Raw genomic sequence first — 14,838 nt, 5'->3', positions numbered from 1 at the left:
TTATGTATGTCCTCTTCTTTTGTAATGGTTTGATGGCATGCGTTTATCTCCATTGACCAACTCCTAATATTCAACAGCAGTGGGTTGGAAACATGCATTTATTTGTAGTTTCTTCTGATGATTTTTCTGGAAGTGGGTTTAAAAATGGGCACTAATTTTGGATGTAACTGCTGACTAACCGTTTCAACTCTGTATGACATGAAAGCAGCGCGAACCATCCAGTGAAATAAAATATGCACATGATGAGACAACCGAGCTCTTTGTATCTGACACTCATTTAAAAGACAGTATAGACATCGTATAAACATGATGGCCAGCCACGTCTGTCACAGATATCATGACAAAAAACTTCTGCCTATGATATAGAATAACACTTTAATAAACAAGAAAACTTAAAATCAAAACAACATTTACATAGAATCGTACCCCCAGATTATGTATAGTAAAACATATCAAATTGATTATGAGAATATGACAAAAGGAGTTTAATAACTGTAAATGTGAGTTTTGGGACAGTTTTTGGCAGCTTGGATCGTCTCGTTACAGAGACGATACATGGGAGTATCAAAGTGCTGTTTGCTTGATTGTAATTTCCTCCCCCCCCAACCACTTCCTGTTTCCTTGTACGTCTCTCGGTTGAACTGGTCCCCATATTTCTGTCCAACACTCAGGCGATAAATCCACCTTCCACCCCTCAAATCTGGTGCTACAGTTTGCTCAATTTAGCGATAACAGTGAAAAGTAATATCAGTTTTTATGAATCGTGATATACGGTGAGCAGCAAAAAGGAGAAAGAAAAGTGGAGTGAGACGGCGTCATTGTTCATCCGACTGGAGCGGCCAGACACCACCGAGCATGTGTTGAACTCCGCCATGAGAGGCTTTTTTTTTTAAGAGACTATCCCGAGTCCTTGTGTCTGCTTGTGTGAGCCGCTTCCAGTCTTTAGTGTTACTCAGAGCGCAGGAAGGGACGCAAGGACGCAAGAAAACCATCACGCATTTCTCTTTTTTAGTTTGGTTGTTAGGGTTTCGTATTTCGTCCAGCTCCAGTCTTGGTCCTTGAAAGAGGAAAACCACCAGGTGTTAAGAGTTGATGTTTTAGGTTTTGTATACACAAAAATACTTTGTAAACGAAGAAGCAACTTCCCCTAGAATGAAGTGCAACTACATCTGTGTAAAAATATCCTTCACTGGACGTATTTTGTGCACCATCACTACATCCATCTTTGATAATTGTTCCAATAAGTACTTCCTGCTTTCTATCTGGTGATCTATCTATCTAACCTTATCAACATGGCTGATTTGACTCTGACACCAGGACTTATATAATTACTACGGTGCTTGATTTTAAAAGTTATTTGTCGGTGATCACTCGTTTGATTATGTCGACTAATCAAATAGTTGATTTAATCGACAGATCTGTAAAACTGAGTTTCTCCACAACGATTGAGCAAAAGCAGCAGTTTAAGTCTCGTGTTTGGTAAAGATGTGATCAGAAGATTCTTGGAAGTCATTCAGCATGAAAAAAAGATTATTGGACTAAAGAATTGTTCGTACCAAAATGTCAAATTAGTTGACCAACGGACCGAGAGGACAGCCTTAAATATAAGACCATCTGATCACCTCAGTGAAGTCATTGGTCAAACATCAGCGTACACAACCAAAACTTCAAACACGTTTTCCTCTTTGTAGTCGCGTAACAATGTGCAAAGATACTTTCAAATGATTTAAAAAAAAAAACTCTAGACGGACACTTAGGGATGCATCGATCTCAAGTCATTAAAAGGTTAGTGTGAGTCGTAGTGGGCAGTTTGACTCGGTGTTACAGTAAACTCTGGTTTTATGTAACCTAAAGGGGAGTCATAAATGTGGAAAAATATCAGATCACTACAAGGTAATTATGGCAGTTGAGCTATCAAAAAAAGCTGAAATATTAGATCTGTATGGACACTGTGTGTGTGTGTGTGTGTGTGTCTGTGTGTGTGTGTGTCTATTTAATATAGCTAAAAGAAGAGTTTGTGTCAAACTATGTTGTATGCAAATGTATTTTACAATCAGAGATTCAATTACGTTGTTTTTTTTCCTGGTATATAGCTGACACAAGTAGCTAAAACAAGTGTTAGTTAAGGAATTTATAAAAGATATGAGAATAAGGTTTGAAGGTACTTGTTGACTTCAGTTCATTTGGAGAATTTGATGTGATTGTGTTAGTTTTCTTTGGCCTCTCTTTGCCGTTGTGTCCGAGTGTGAGGGTGCATTAAAAAAAAGAAAAAGTGCAAAACTGAAACACCGCAAGTTAAAGGAAGTGAACTCACCACTATACTTTTGGCTTGTTCATCAGCAGCTTCCTGCATCAGGCTGGTCAGCTGACTGAGGTACTTCTGGTTCTCCTGCAGCAGACGCGGAGCAGCATCACTGAAGGAAACACATAGAAGACGCCCGTTTAGTATTTTAATCGACTACAGAAGAACGCCACTGGGGAGAAAAAGCAAAAACTGCCATAATAAACCCTGTGTAGCATAGTATAACAGTCACATGACAGTAGCATGAACACAGTATTAATACACAACAACAATTTGTTTAAGGTGTATAAAATGCCAAAGGGTAGTGACATAGAGCTGCAAAGATCAATCAGTTAATGGATTTGTCGTCAACTTTTACAATAATCTCCAACTAATTTGATCAGTTTTTAAAAAATGATCTGTATCCAGCTTGTTAAATGTGAATATTGTTCTAGTTTCTTCTCTCTACTGTGACAGGGAACTGAATGTCTTTGAGTTGTGGACAAAACAAGATGCCAGGGATGTCATCTTTGGTTTTTTTAGGAAACACCGATTGGCATTTTTCACCATTGTCTGACATTTAAGAAAACAAAACTAATCAAGAAGATTAATTGACAATGAAAATAATTGTTGCTTGCAGCCTTATAATAACATTCACGATACATAAAGTGTTCAACCTCGTGGTTTGACTCATGTTTTTTTGAACAGTCAAACAAAAGAACTAAAAGGTGTTTCCAGAAAATATTGATGAACATTTATGTAATAAAGTATTTTGTGTTCTCCATTTATAGTGAGATAAGATTGTAGAGATTTGATTACACAGTTAAACATGAAACGATTAAGTGGGAGAATCATTTCTATACCGGCATTGACAGAGCAGTCATAAGTGACATGCATGTTCTGGATCAACCCCTCGATCTGTTACCTGTCATTGGGCCCAGGTAGGGAGGTCAGGGGATGGGGGGAGCTGACGGGTTGAGCCGACTGCGACCAGGGAGAAACCTGCAGCAGGTTGGACGACTCGGGACTGGCTGCTATGGAGTTTCGTGTTGAGTTTTGAGCCTGGAGGAGAAAGAAAGAGAGATCATGTGGATACATGCAGCGAAAACAAACATGATGTCCTCCTCCCACAAGAAGGAATGCAGGCGTCTCATCCTCCCGCTGAGTCTGTTTGGGATGAGTTAGAGAAGCCGAGTCTGAGGAGGTCACAGAGAACAGAAAGTACCACAGCGGACCAACAGGACGGACTCATCAGCTACAGAGACTACACATTCTCTAGGTTATTTTATGGGGCACTTTAGGCCTTTATTTTGATAGGACAGCTGACAACATGAAAAGGGAGAGAGAGGGGGAATGACATTCAGCAAAGGGCCGCTGGTCCAAGGAGGAAACGTCTATAAATGGGGCGTAGTAAAATATTCTGGGCCCTGTAGAAAGGCATTTTCTACGGGGCCCCTCCCCCCATCCACAGCTATTCATTCTAGCATCTTTTTGGGCCCTCCTCACCTGAGGTCCCTGGGTACTCAGGCCCTATTTTCCCCCACCCCCGACGTCCCAGCCATGCTTATATTTGTGATTAATTAATAATTTGTGAGATTTCAATCCATTTTTTACCAACTTCTAGCTCCTTAATTGTGAGGATTTCCTGTTTTCTTTTGTCTTATGGGATAATAAACTGAATTTGTTTTGGTTGTGGACTTGGTCAAAAAGATTTCATTGCCTGGAGGCAACTCTGATTAGTGATGGCCAAATGAAGCTTCGTGAACCAGTGTCTTTATTTTTTTTGCCCAGTAGATGGCGCTCTCTGTTCAACAGAGGTTGACAATAGACTGAATTGTAATGTCTTAATGCCTCTTAATTAATGTAATGCCTTTCTCTTAAAACCAAGAGCGCCATCTACTGGGCTCAGAAAATAAAGACACTGGTTCACAAAGCTTCATTTGGCCATCACTACCTCGGATATTCCCAGTATAATCACTTTAAATCTGGCTCTTTTGGAATCTCAGTAAATTGGAGAAGATTTTATATAATTAGGTCCAAAAGGTATTTATTATTTTATGACATTGTGTGGACCAAAAAAGAATTAGTTAATCGAGAAATCCGCAGAGAAGATGATTAAAACCATAATCCCTAGTTGCAGCCCTAGGACAGCGTGACTGAGTTTAATTCAATTACGGTAGATTATTTTGAATATTTAATCCCTCAGTGATAACACACTGACCTTAAAAAGTAAGCTTCCCGAGTGTTGATAAACATAAACCCCCCCCCCACACACACACACACACACTTTACATCACACTAAACTCATAATATGAAGAAAGCAGAGTCACTTACACAGGCGATCTTCAGTAAATGCCAGAACTCTCTTTGTCTCTTGATCTGCATCTGGATCACTGTGTTGTCGGCATCCTTGATGCTCTCCAAGGTTTTCTCAATTCGTGGAAACAAGTCAATGATCTTTTGTTTGCTGATCAGGATCTTACTGTTAGGAGGAGTCGAGACACGGCAGACGTTAACATTCGGTATTAGTATCTCTACCGAGGATGGTGTTTTCATGTTGAAGAGTCACAGAAAAGCTGCTTCCCTACAGAATCAAACACTGAATGTTGTTGAGGGGTGCTGGACTCTTACCTGAGGTGGGTGTACAGGTCTTTCAGGACCTTGTCTTGGTTTTGGACAGTCTGAATAATGGCCTTCACCATCTCAGAGCTGTCACTGCTCACATCTGGCTCAGGAGCTGAGAGATAACAATGAGATAAACTCAGTTTAACACATGGATTAATTTGATTTCTATTTAGAACATATTTAAAACTACAACACCCACCAGATCTAGCTGAACAGGCCCGCCTCACACATACTTTTTGGGCTTGCGAGCCGGCCAAAGAGTAGTAACGTTACGTTTTGAGAGTATGGCGATCGTGAGACAGCGATATGGACGCCGATAAGATTCTGGATGGAAAGTTTCCTTTTTAAACGTTGCCAAATGTTCCACTGACCACTGACCAGGATCTGTATGTCTGGTCGTTGTGAACTGAGCAATCATTGCAGCACGTCCAGTCTGAAATACCTCTTGATGGCCAAGCACACAGCTGATGCCAATTCTAAATCATTTGACAGCACAACTATATAATTATACACACACACTTTTGATCAGGATGGTACTTACTTTTGCATTTCATCTTCAGTTGCTTGTAGAGCTCAATAGCCTTTTCTTCTCTGCAAAATGAATTAAGTCCCATTTAAATATTTACACGAATAAATAACATATCACTGGAAAAATCTTTAGCAAAGACTTTATTTTGGGTCTTTTCCACAGCAGATTATCGTTTAATGCAACATGTTTAAAATGCAGTTAGACATCCATCCTGTCTTGACCGTTTGCGCCATGGAAGTGACACTTTCTACAAATGTCTTGCCCACAATAACGTGTTATTGGCAGATGTGCAGGATCAAAAACTCGAATTTCAACATAGATACCTGTTGTTTTGATTTATACCTCAGCGTTGGATTTCACTTAATGATATCACTTCCCCAACACTAGAAGGTGTATCATATGTGATCAGGCTGTATCACGCTTTAATTATTTATCCCATAGTAACTGTGCTCACATACTTCCATTTACTACTGTGATACGAGGGATGGTGGGAGACTCGGCGCTGGTTCATTACTGAATGTTCTGGTGAGCAGAGGGTTTGAGCTTGAGATGTCTTTGCTTGATGTGTATTATGGAAAAGAATAAGATAATTTAGCCTTTTATATTTACTTTCTACATGTTGTCTTAGATCAACAATGTCCATCAGCATCAGAGACTTTTTAGGAGAAAAGACAAGCATCACAAGCTGGCCAATTGCAGTTCTTGTGCTCCTCATTTGGGATCTCTGTAGCACAACATGTAGTTATATTTTTGCAGAGTAATCTCAATTTCCTGATATCCTGGTGAATACCTTTACTCTACTGCATGTAATCCCCACTCTCGCAACATCTGTCTGTAAACCTCTTAAATATCAAATTGCTGTTGATAAAACGAAGGGAGTACAAGGGAGCAATGCTGTGCAGGTTTCTTTGGTTCTGTCTAAGTCAAACATTTCTTGTGTAATTTTGACCTAATATTGGTGCTTTTCTACATCTCTACACATCATTATCTACACAGAATGTTTACAAACCAACACAAGAAGAACCATCAAGCTTTATCTATATGATCACTTCTGTCTTTCTAATCAAAACATGGGAGAAAGACTACGCTGATAACTATTTAGACGACATACTGCAGTATGGTCAGATGACATTCAACACTTACAGCTGCTCCATCTTGTCTCCTTGGCGTCGAGCATACGGGCTCCTCTGAAGTTCCACTATCTCTGAGTGCAGAGCCATGATCTCGTCATCCAGATGGCTCACCTCTGCCACCTGCAGGACAAATTCCACCATAAGGTTTTGCACTGAGAAACATTACAGGCCTTCTAAATGTTTTAAACATTTTGAAAACATGCATTACCTGTGCAAAAGCAGCAGCTCGTTCCTCGTTCTCTTGCCAGGCTTTCAGCATCTTTTCAGAGGCTTTAAACAAACACACACAGCTCATCAAAACAAATAGTGCTATTAAAATATGCCCATTTGTAAATGTTAGATCCAGTAACACTAACATATGCCATAGTGCATCTGATCGCTGTATTTTTCCAAGTCGTACTGGATGCTGCTCTTGAAAAAGTCCAGCTTGGCCTTCAGCTGCTGAGAGAAGCCAAACATGCTGTTCTTACACCTGGTCAGGTTGGTGTTGTAGCGCAGGAGACTTAACCTGGAGGGAAGGAAAGGAGACAAGTCAGAGGTAGAGAGGGTTGGAAGGGTAAAAGAGCACTATTAGCGCATAGGCTTGAGTTCAATTACCCGGGCTCAGCAGGAGATAGCAATGACATGGACCAGTGTATGGGGAAATAGGGATTAAAGAGCCTTACCCAGGCCAGGGAATACTATTTCAAATTAAGCAACTTACATGGATCACATGGCCGTTATTTAAAATAAAAGAGTCTACTGTAAATAATATGGACCCAATAACAAGGTTTGTTGTCAGTTACTTCTGTTAGAAAACTCTTGCATTCTGTACAAATTAACAGCTAACGAGGACGAGGAAAAACTGGATTTACTCTCATCTCATCCACCTAAAATGCATGTTTGATGTTTTTTAATACATCAACACTAAGCTAATTTTCCACTTGGGCCACGGACCAAAGAAAATAACACCACCCAAAGTAGCAGTCTGTCCTGGTCAGTGTTTCCTCTACGTTGATGGCGGCCCGCCACGGTAAAGTTTCTGCCGCCAGGGTATAGGGCAGAGTCACAGCAGGGTTTCCGCTATGTACACCACGCACCGCCACTCCTTCAGCTGTTTACGAAAAGTCATAAAGTCGTAATTACACGACCCTGCAGAGCCGTCTGCTCTACTGAATTGAACTGTCTCTAATCCTTGGGCCTTTTGGACACTGTATTTGATGAATTTACTGTTTATCAGACCCCAGATGAAACGAGAAGCTAACGTTAGCGAACGCTGCGGCCCCGCTGCAGGAGAGTGTTTCCCAAAAAGACTAATTTGTGGCAATCAACACCAGCCGCCACACATTGTTAATATTTTTAACGCTATTTAAAAAACAAGCATTTGTTCACCTGCATTTCCTTTCCCTGCTCTCCTCTGTCTGAGAGACCCAATATTCGTAGGGTTTTTGTGATAAAACAAAAAGAGATGAGAGAAGTCTGTGGTTTGACTCACATAGCAGCCCTCTGTCCTTGGAACAGCCTGCTGTAGTCATCCTTCAGCCCACAGATGTAGCTCACCGCTTCACCCCAAACCTTCTTCAACACCACCAGGGGCAGCTGTGTCCGGGCCTCTTGAACTGCAAAGTTAAAACAAAAGCCATTAAGAGTTGCACATGTGGTGTTAAAAACAGAATGGAGAACACAAAACTGCCATTTAGCGGATCGGTGCGGTAAAATAATCTGTTAAAAAACTGTAGTTTACAACCTAACGGAGACAGGAAGTGTGTGTAACTTGTTCTTTGTTAAATAAATATCAAACTGACGCATCAAGGCACATTTTCCACTTTGCTTCATTATCTCCTCATCAGCAGGTATACCTTGAAATAGACTCACCTATAGTGTTGACTTTATCGGGCAGCTGTCTGGCACTGAGGGGACCAGAGTACTTGGTGATGCTCTTGTCAAAGAGGTAGACGATGTAGCTGTCCCACCCTCTCTACACAGGAAATAATAAAAAGAAAATAACCACTTTAAACAGCCTGTAAATAGCTTTCCCGTTGCTTAAAACAGTATTTCTGATTGATTTAAAGTCCCTCAGCGCACATGCAGTGAGTGTGTGTGAACCGTAGGACCTACAGATGCTGCACTTTCTGCATCATTTTAGTTTTTAGCACTGAAACAAGTTATGTGACCACCTTTTCCTGTCTTTGTAAACGTTCCAATGGGAGGTAACAACATAAAATGGTTTTGTTTTTGCTTTATAAGCAGTAGGAATCAGCAGACAGATGACAGGACGCAACACAGGTCTGCAGCTGGACTTCATTTGGAAATGTTACCAGTACATACCTGTTGTCCTAATTCCCTAAAACCATCAGGACACTAAGATTGGGTATCAAGAACTGGTTCTAATTTGGAATAATTAAAAAAATTGTTGGTTTCCGTGGCGGCCAAGTTCTTCCTGTATTTTACGTTTGAAAAAGCCCGGTATAACTGTAAATCCCCATCAAATCAAAATAACATGTTCCTCTTATCTGTGAAATAAGCCTGTGACACATTTCAACTCCACCCGTCAAAGAGTCCAGGATCCATAAGAACCAGATTCAAAAGGAAGAATCTGAAACCGAATTGTTAAAATTAAAACGTATGCCCAACCCTAGCGGGACACCCCCCCTGTTGCTGGTTTGAACTCCAACAGGACCGTTACAGAGAGTCCACCTACCACGCCATCTAGGACACACTGCGCGGCGTGCTTCCTGGGATCCAGTGACACTCCCGTCTCCTGCAGCAGCTCCTGGTTCATCACTTCGATTTTGGTCTCAGCCTCGATGCGCATCTGCAGACTGTGGAGACTTTCCTCCGGAGTCAGCTGGAACGAGTGGACCTGAGCTGTGGTCATGTTCAGGATGTGGACGACCTGGTGAGAGAGACACACAGAAGACAAACTGTTTAGTACAAAGTACTGTTCATTATTTACTGAAATGTTTGGTACGCTGAAGGCCACTGTACATGATAATTTATTCTTAGCACCAAACATAAAAAGTACTGAAAGTACTGAAAGTACTGAACGCTGCCATTAAATGTTCAGTCACATTCCTAATCTTGTTTAGTCGTCCTTCGGTCAGATAGTGAGTTAAATCAAAATGATGTCAGTTTGTGTTTAGTCATTTAAAATGTGAAAACACAGAACATTGTTGTGTATGTATCTGTACATAAATGCAAGGATCATATCAGGACTGGTATTAATGAAATTCAAACAAAACCATGATGACAGAATAACCTTCAACATTTAAGAAATGAACACTATCAGTCATAACAGAAATATGTAAATGCTGGTTGACCCCGGTACAACTGTCTCAAGCGCACCGATGAGAGGCTGACTCGGTAGATAAAACTCTGCCAGTAACGCACCTTCATACTCAGTATCTGCTCCAGCTTCTCAAAGCACATGGGCTTCTTGGTGTCCGAGTTGACCTTGCCTCCTCTCTGGACAGGGTCCCACTTTAACATCAGCTGCAGCAGAGCTTCCATTGGCTCCAACAGCGTCCTAAATAACAGCAATTAAAATAACGCGTTCAAGGAGAGAAATTAGCACCAAACGCTGTCCAAATACTTGGACCACACAGCCGGTGGCTCAAGTCTATTTTCCTTTTCATTTAAGTGGCTAATGGACAAAAATGTACGTTCCCTCACATTGCAGAGAAAGAAAATCCACACCTTGTATGAATAGTGTTTGAAGTGACGGATATTGTAAGTGAGTCCTAACCTGCTGAGGTTGTTGGGGTAGGGGAGGTGTGTGGAGAACCTGACTTCTCCATTCTGCTCTTCCACAGCCATGATGTCTTTTGGACCTTTATTCCTCACTTTGCTGGCCCTGTGGATGAGAAAGAATGACAAAATAGTGAGGAGGGGCAGTTTTACATCTTAAAATAAGTCATCTTCATTTTCTTTACAAAGCACAAAAGCATAGCAGCAGTTGATGGAAAAATTTAACATTTCCATACATCAAAACTAGTCGTGGAAGATGCAGTTTTCAGATATTTCGCCTCAACATTGAACGCTTATAGAACCCCAAAATGTTGTAGTGAACTTGCCTTGTGAATGAGGAACTTTCTTACAATTGGGTTTTTAAATTTTTAATAAAACTCTTTTTTTAACAAGGAATGATCATTGTTCAACAGACTAGGTGTAGAGGTGGCAGCCTCCCTTGTGTTCTGTTTAGAGCGGTAAGAACAGGTTTAGTTTAGGAAGGCCAGCCAGGTAGTTGCTGGGATAAATATAAATTAAAATAAATTCATAGAAAGTCATATTTCTGTGATTTGGTTCCACCTGCTGGCCCTCCTTATATCACTGCTCGCCTCAGTTTTCTTTCCATTTAATTTACCTAAACCCTGTTTTTTTAATTCATGGAAGAAATCCTATTGGTGTGTGGGATTTCTGCAAACTGGCACTATTAATAGAATGCCAAATTATCTATGAGCAGCACCTGTTTGCAGTGTACTTACGAATGTAATCAGCTCTCACTTGATTATTTTGATACTGAAGAAAACTTAAAAACATGATTTGTGTTGGAAATCAGAAATAATTATAATGCTTGGAAACTGTGGTCACCCTGGATCTAAAAATGTGCATAATGTCTGAGTGTTGAGATTTGATTGAGTTCTGACTCAGAGGAGTTTCATTTTTGATAAAAAGGGTGGAATTGGGTACCGGAGGTTTTAAAGTAATTACATTGCCTTCATGGAGGAGTATGTCACACCTTCTTATGCTGCTGCTGCTGACAAATTCAGCAGACCAAACTACGATGACAAGCATCCTGTTGTTCTCCTGTCAACACACACCTGTCTCTTTTACGTCACTTATTTTCTTGGCCTCAGGTCTTCCCTTTCACTAAACATCTGCCGTAGACTGATGAGATGATTTAAGAGAATGTTTCTTTGATTTATGAGCCAACTAAAGTCTCCAATATGCTTTCATCAATGTGGTAAAATAAAATCAGCAAAACACAAAATGTTTTGCTGATTAAGTCAACTTCGGGGCGGCTGTGGCTCAGGTGTGGAGCGTCTGCCAATGGGAAAGGTTGTGGTTTGTCTCTGGCCCTGCAGTCCAATGTGAAAGTGGCCTTAGGCAAGACCCTGAACCCTTTAACAGCTTCCGATGTTGCACCATCGGTGTGTAAATGTGAGCGAGTGTGTATCTGATGAGCAGGTGGCATCTTGTACGGCGGCCTCGGCCACAGTGTATGAATGCGTTTGAATGGTAGTAATATGTAAAAAAACATAAATGCGGAACATAAATACAGTAGATTTACATTACTTACCACTGCACAGGTTGCAGGTTGTGCAGAAAGGGACGGAAACCACAACTGCATTCAAATACCATAGTCCCAAAGCTCCAGTAGTCCACGGTTACAGTGTACGCCTTGTTCTCAAACAGTTCAGGTGCCTGCAGAGAACAAAGTGGTGCATTTCAACAGAATACATTTGATTGGCAACGCGAGTTATCTAGCGTTTATAGATTTGTGAAGGCGGGAAAAAAATAAAGGATTTCAAAACATTATTAAAAAGGTCCAATGTGTAGGAATTTCTCCCATCTAGCGTTAAGATCATATATTGCAATAAACTCAGTTCAAAGTACGCATTTCAGCTACGGTAGCCTTTAGGCTTCAAAAAGCCGGTCTTTTTCCTCCATGTTTTCTTCTTCAAACATGCCGGGACCCAGGAAGCGACGATACCCATCAGCAGATTAGCAGAACCTGTGAGTTCATCATGTGAGAGCAACAATGCGAAAGGAGAAGCGGTGTAGGGGGTTTTCACCGACGTGACGTTCTGGGCCCTAACCGGGATGCGCGGACCTATTGGAGGCACTTGGTGTAAACAACTGAACGGAGTAAACTGGAGTATTGTGCACTTTGGATAAGTGACTGTAGCCATGTCCAAACAACAGAAAAGCATCCAAGATGCAAAGGTATAAAGGGAAGGACTTGGACCGCAAAGAAAAGGCGCAACAATTTAAAAATGTACAGTTTATTGGTGGTGCAGATCCCTACGAGTTGTCTCCCTCTTCTTAGATCCACGACGACCTGCTGATTCTTCCTTCAGTTGCATATCCTGAGATAGTCGACTACTTGTTTCTGTCTCGCCGAGCCCATACACAGCGTCAGACCTTAAATCCTTCAAAGGTTTGGAGGCCTATAACCAGATGGTGCGTTGATGGGGGAGGGAGACGCAGTACCAGGTCTTTAACGACCGTTGTGTTGTGAAAACCAAAATAAGTAATGAACAAAAACAACGTCTTTAATCAGCCTAACCTCAACTTAAGACATCATTGTGATAAAAGCGACTCAAACCTTTTTTTTTCATTTCCAAAACCCCCAGTTTGCCATCTACACGGCACGCTATTTGAGTGAGGTTGAGCTCTGCCAACCAGAAGCGCCTCCTTTCCTCTGATAACGTCTGGCGTTTCTCTCCCTGGTTTTTAACCCTCAGGAACCGAGAGAATCGTATCCGAGCAAAAACGGCACCTCCGATTCATAATTCAAGTTTCATCCAACTGTCCTGAAAAGAAATGATGTTCATATCTTGACTGAAGACAACAGGGCTGATGTTTTACAAGCGTTTTTAGAAAATAAAACCAGACGGCCAATGAACTGTAAAAAGGACCTTAGTGTGAGGATTATTAACTTTTGGAAGCCGATAATATTCCAGATGTTTTTTCTCGGTCTAAACCTAAAACAAGGCAAAAATAACCATTTTCCTTGACGACGTTCAGGATCTACTTCAGTGCCTGTGCTTTGTCGTTATGCGCAGTACTTCCAATAAGGCAACTACCGATCCGATGATGTGTTGTAAAACCCTCTGAATCCTCCATGTCCCTTACCGGCTAACGTGTTTTTCACGGTGTGAATATGGAGCGTCTACCCCATGCAAATGGAAATGGAAAATTTCAAGCCAATAGGAATACTTGGAATTGATGGTGGACGAAGTTGTGAACATGCAACAGCGATTCTGACAATAAACAACTAAACACATTACACACTGGACCTTCAAGTGAGTAATTAGTCAGAGATTACATAAAGTAAGGTGCATCTGAGGATAAAGAAATAACTACTTGCTTGCTTACCAGGTACTGAAGCGTGCCAACGAAGGAGGTACACAGACTGCCCTGGTCCAGGTCTTTAGCGTAGCCCAGGTCAATGATTTTGTGAACCAGCTGCAGATAAAGAATGAGTAAATGTAAGACAGTTTGTTTAAGTTGTAAATTAAAACAGAACAATAACATAAAGCCGGTTTACCTTTCCGTTAATATCTTGCAGCACGATGTTTTCAGGTTTAAGGTCTCTGTGTATGATCTTGTTTTCGTGCAGATACTGAATCCCAGATCCTGGGGAAGAACACAGTGATTTAACTGAATGATAAGGCTCTAAAAGATGACACGTCTGAATAAACAAGCCGCAGATAAAAAAACTAAAACAAACACTTAACATACCAACGTCATTAAGTAATGAAAGCACTTCACTTTCTTTCAAACCGCAGCAGTTTTCAGGTTTGCTCAGCATCTGTAACCCACACAAATAAAATACTGTCACAGTAAACCTCCATTACATGACAAGATGGTGACACAATCTGATAAGCTGCACTTCTACTAGTAGAATATCAGCCTCATAATGTAGAGTATGTGAGGAAACATTAATCCTTGCACATGTGCACTGAGAAAGAAATGTAAAATGTTAACCAGCTCATCATGATCAAAGATAAGAAGACCCTGAGTTGCATTTTATCAGTCAAATCCAAGCATGTTTTCCTTTTTAACTACGTCATTGTTCACAGAGCAACAGCCGGCTATAAACTTCATAAACCAAGTGTCATATCATGAAGACTTACTGTAACCACAAAACTAAGTGGGATAGTATTAGAGAAAGGTGATGTAAGCACAGAGGGCCTGACTCATGTCTGTTGGCTGCTCTGACGCTCTCTGAATGTCAGTGGAGTCGTCCAAACTCCTTCTGAACCAGAGGCTAATATAACCTCTACTGACGTCCAGGGTGACACACTCTTCACCTGACAGCGTGACACACTCTTCACCTGACATGCTCTTCGCCTGACAGTGCGACACACTCTTTGCCTGACACACTCTTTGCCTGACATGCTCTTCGCCTGACAGTGCGACACACTCTTTGCCTGACACACTCTTTGCCTGACAGCGCTACACACTCTTTGCCTGAAAGCGCTACACACTCTTCCCCTGACAGTGCGACACTCTTCGCCTGACAGGGTGACACACTCTTCGCCTGACACACTCTTTGCCTGACA

The 14,838-nt window shown here is 41.3% G+C and overlaps 1 protein-coding gene across 1 annotated transcript in view; it reads right to left on the bottom strand.

Moving 5' to 3' along the window:
* LOC117936511 (inhibitor of nuclear factor kappa-B kinase subunit alpha-like) overlaps positions 1-14,838 on the bottom strand; it is a 17,187-nt gene continuing 2,349 nt past the window's right edge. Inside the window, exons 5-22 of the mRNA XM_034859601.1 lie at positions 14,015-14,084; positions 13,821-13,909; positions 13,649-13,738; positions 11,847-11,971; positions 10,293-10,400; positions 9,938-10,073; positions 9,249-9,443; positions 8,423-8,525; positions 8,043-8,166; positions 6,925-7,076; positions 6,777-6,838; positions 6,579-6,688; positions 5,448-5,497; positions 4,913-5,018; positions 4,616-4,763; positions 3,207-3,343; positions 2,315-2,414; positions 1-1,057 (exon numbers count right to left, since the gene is read on the bottom strand). Coding sequence (XP_034715492.1) covers positions 992-1,057; positions 2,315-2,414; positions 3,207-3,343; positions 4,616-4,763; positions 4,913-5,018; positions 5,448-5,497; positions 6,579-6,688; positions 6,777-6,838; positions 6,925-7,076; positions 8,043-8,166; positions 8,423-8,525; positions 9,249-9,443; positions 9,938-10,073; positions 10,293-10,400; positions 11,847-11,971; positions 13,649-13,738; positions 13,821-13,909; positions 14,015-14,084 — 1,971 coding nt within the window. The 3' untranslated portion in view covers positions 1-991. The remainder of the gene's footprint in view (positions 1,058-2,314; positions 2,415-3,206; positions 3,344-4,615; positions 4,764-4,912; positions 5,019-5,447; positions 5,498-6,578; positions 6,689-6,776; positions 6,839-6,924; positions 7,077-8,042; positions 8,167-8,422; positions 8,526-9,248; positions 9,444-9,937; positions 10,074-10,292; positions 10,401-11,846; positions 11,972-13,648; positions 13,739-13,820; positions 13,910-14,014; positions 14,085-14,838) is intronic.

This window comes from Etheostoma cragini, chromosome 21 (genome assembly GCF_013103735.1).
Source record: "Etheostoma cragini isolate CJK2018 chromosome 21, CSU_Ecrag_1.0, whole genome shotgun sequence".
Lineage (NCBI taxonomy): Eukaryota > Metazoa > Chordata > Actinopteri > Perciformes > Percidae > Etheostoma > Etheostoma cragini.
Note: the sequence above shows the minus strand (reverse complement) of the source record. Positions and strands in the feature narration are given on the sequence as shown.